This window comes from Lepus europaeus, chromosome 15, assembly GCF_033115175.1.
Source record: "Lepus europaeus isolate LE1 chromosome 15, mLepTim1.pri, whole genome shotgun sequence".
Classification (NCBI taxonomy): Eukaryota; Metazoa; Chordata; class Mammalia; order Lagomorpha; family Leporidae; genus Lepus; species Lepus europaeus.
In genome coordinates, this window is record NC_084841.1 from 81,236,407 (window position 1) to 81,239,549 (window position 3,143).

At 42.1% G+C, this 3,143-nt stretch overlaps 1 protein-coding gene across 1 annotated transcript; it reads left to right on the forward strand.

Annotated features, from left to right (window-relative positions):
• Window positions 1-2,050: 2,050 nt before the first annotated feature.
• On the forward strand, window positions 2,051-2,926 carry LOC133774373 (protein SET-like). Its single transcript, XM_062212016.1, has one exon. It carries the CDS (start codon window positions 2,051-2,053, stop codon window positions 2,924-2,926), a length of 876 nt encoding a protein of 291 aa, XP_062068000.1.
• The last annotated feature ends 217 nt before the right edge of the window (window positions 2,927-3,143 follow it).

The following is a 3,143-nucleotide window of genomic DNA, read 5'->3' on the forward strand; positions in this document are numbered from 1 at the left end:
AGGCCCAAGGACTTTGGCCATATTTCGCTGCTTTCCCAGAAACTTATCAGGGAGTTGGACCGAAATTGGAGCATCCTGGACTCAAACCAGTGCCCATATGGGCTTCAGGCACTGCAGGCAGTGGCTTGACCAGTTATGCTACAACACCAACCCCAGAAACATTAGTTTAACAAATTCAGTCATCTCACATCAAACCGACAGTTCCCAAACTATATTCCATCAAAGGCCAATAGGTACTTCATGGAAGTGTGATTAGGACCTTCAAGGATGGAGATGTGGGGCTGGTGTTGTGACAGAGTGAGTTAAGCTGCTGTCTACAGCTCCGACATCCCATATGGGTGCCGGTTCGAGTCCCATCTGCTCCACTTCCAACCCAACTCCCTGCTGATACACCTGGGAAAGCAGCAACAGGTGGCCAAAGTGCTTGGGCCCCTGCCACCCACATGGAAGAGCTGGAAGAAGTTCCTGGTTCTTGGCTTGGGATCAGCACAGCTCTAGCTGTTGTGGCCATTTGGGGGAGTGAACCACGGAATGGAAGATTTCTCTCTCTCTTTCAGTCTCTTCCTCTCTCTCTCTCTCTCTCTCTCTGTTAACTCTGTTTTTCAAATAAATAAATAAATCTTAAAAAAAATAAACAAAGATGGAGAACCGTCTTTCATACTTCAGAAGCTTCTTCACTAGAATATGTTACTTAAAACAGATTCCATAAACTCACAAGAACAAGGAATACATTCTGTAATTCACACTCTGCTTCATGAAACACAAGTCAGGCCTTGACACTGAGCCTTATAAGCTCTTTATTGAGTCGTAACTAAACAAAATTCCCAATGCAAGCATTTTGCTTTATGTTCCTTTCCATAATTAATTCTCCAGCAAGTGTTTTGGGAAGACTGGGTTCATAAGCACAGGTATACATGTATGTACACATATATACGCACACAGACACACGATAGCACATATACCATCATCCCCCATTCGTGCTTGACTCTCAAATTTGTGTCAGTAAATGTGAAACATACATGATCAGTGTGGATAGTAATAGTATTAGAGTCACCCTATAGGGAAGATCTATGAAATTAATCAATCATTGATTACTACCACATACAGACTAATTTGTTGAAATATTTTCACAAATAAAAATGACTTGTTCTGGGGCTGGCATTGTGGCATAGCAGGTAAAGCCTCCATCTGCAGTACCAGCATTCCATACTTTACAGGTGCCAATTTCTGTCCACCTACTCCACTTCTGATCTAGCTCCCTGATAATGGCCTGGGCACAGCAGTGGAAAATGGTGCAAGGACTTGGGCCCCTGTCATGCGTGCATGAGAGACCTGGAAGAAGTTCCTGGCTCCTAGCTTTGTCTTGCTCCATTCCTAGCCTTTTAGGCTATCTGGATAGTGAACCAGCAGATATAAGAGCTCGCTCTCTCTCTCTGGCATTCCTTCTCTCTCTGTGACTCTGACTTTCAAATAAAATAATTTCTTAAAAAAAGTTGTTTTCAGACTTTTTTCTTATACTTTTCTCAAATTCTAAAGCACCATTATTAAAGGAGGAAGGAAGAAATGAGTAACTATTAGTTGAAAACTGATTAATTCATAAATTAGAAACTATGTCAGAGTTTTAACTCAACGGGTACCTCCCTAATCTTTTTCCTTTTAGGGAGAAGAGGAAAGTTCACAAATGCAACTCAGTTACAATAGGGTCAAGGAATAACAAAGATACTACTTCTCACACCAATGCATTCCAAGTCTTGTGAAGCAAGAATTTGAATAACAATATACAAAAAATCTGATATTAAAGCCCATAGGATGGGCTGGAAAAATAAACAAAGGCCGCTAAGCTAAGTGGATACAGAAGAACTGAGATGCAGTGGTTGAGAAAACACAACATGAGTTCAAATCTGTGCTCTGCATTAGCCAGTTCCACTGATTTACCCATGTCACTTAAACTGCCTGAACACACCTTAAGCTGTTCATCTATTAAGTGTAGATCAGGGCAGTCCTCACAGCTTCCTCCTGCCTGGCGCTGGGGTCTGTGTTTCCTGGAAGCATGGCCCCCAAACGCCAGTCTTCGCTCCTTCCTCAAACAAAGAAGCCAAGAGCAGCTCCTGGCCTGAGGCCGGCTGACACATTGGCCTCTCCGGGTTTGTTGACGGGAGAAAAAGAACAAGAAGCAATTGAACATATTGATGAAGTACAAAATGAAATAGACAGACTTAATGAACAAGCCAGTGAGGAGATTTTGAAAGTAGAACAGAAATATAACAAACTCCGCCAACCATTTTTTCAGAAGAGGTCAGAACTGATCGCCAAAATCCCAAATTTTTGGGTAACAACATTTGTCAACTGTCCACAAGTGTCTGAACTGCTTGGGGAGGAGGATGAAGAGGCGCTGCATTATCTGACCAGAGTGGAAGTGACAGAATTTGAAGATATTAAATCAGGTTACAGAATAGATTCTTATTTTGATGAAAATCCTTACTTTGAAAATAAAGTTCTCTTCAAAGAATTTCATCTGAATGAGAGTGGTGATCCATCTTCAAAGTCCACCAAAATCAAATGGAAATCTGGAAAGCATTTGATGAAACGTTCAAGTCAAACGCAGAACAAAGCCAGCAGGAAGAGGCAGCACGAGGAGCCAGAGAGCTTCTTCACCTGGTTTACTGACCATTCTGACGCAGGTGCGGATGAGTTAGGAGAGGTGATCAAGGATGATATCTGGCCGAATCCATTGCAGTACTACTTGGTTCCTGATATGGATGATGAAGAAGGGGAAGGAGAAGAAGAAGAAGATGATGATGATGATGATGAAGAAGAAGAAGGCTTGGAAGACATTGATGAGGAAGGCGACGAGGATGAAGGGGAGGAAGATGAAGATGATGATGAAGGGGAAGAAGGAGAGGAGGATGGAGGAGAAGATGACTAATAGAAAACACTGATGGATTCCAACTTTTTTTTTTTTTATTTTCTCCAGTCCCTGGGAGCAAATTGCCGTCTTTTTATTTTTTCCCTCTTGTGCTCAGTCTCCCTGTTTTTGAGGTCTCTTTTCTCTGCACCATGGTTCTCACCTTATTGTGGGGAAAATACCTGAAGCAAAATACAATGGGAAAAGAATCTCTACCCCTTTCTGTTCCAAATTCATT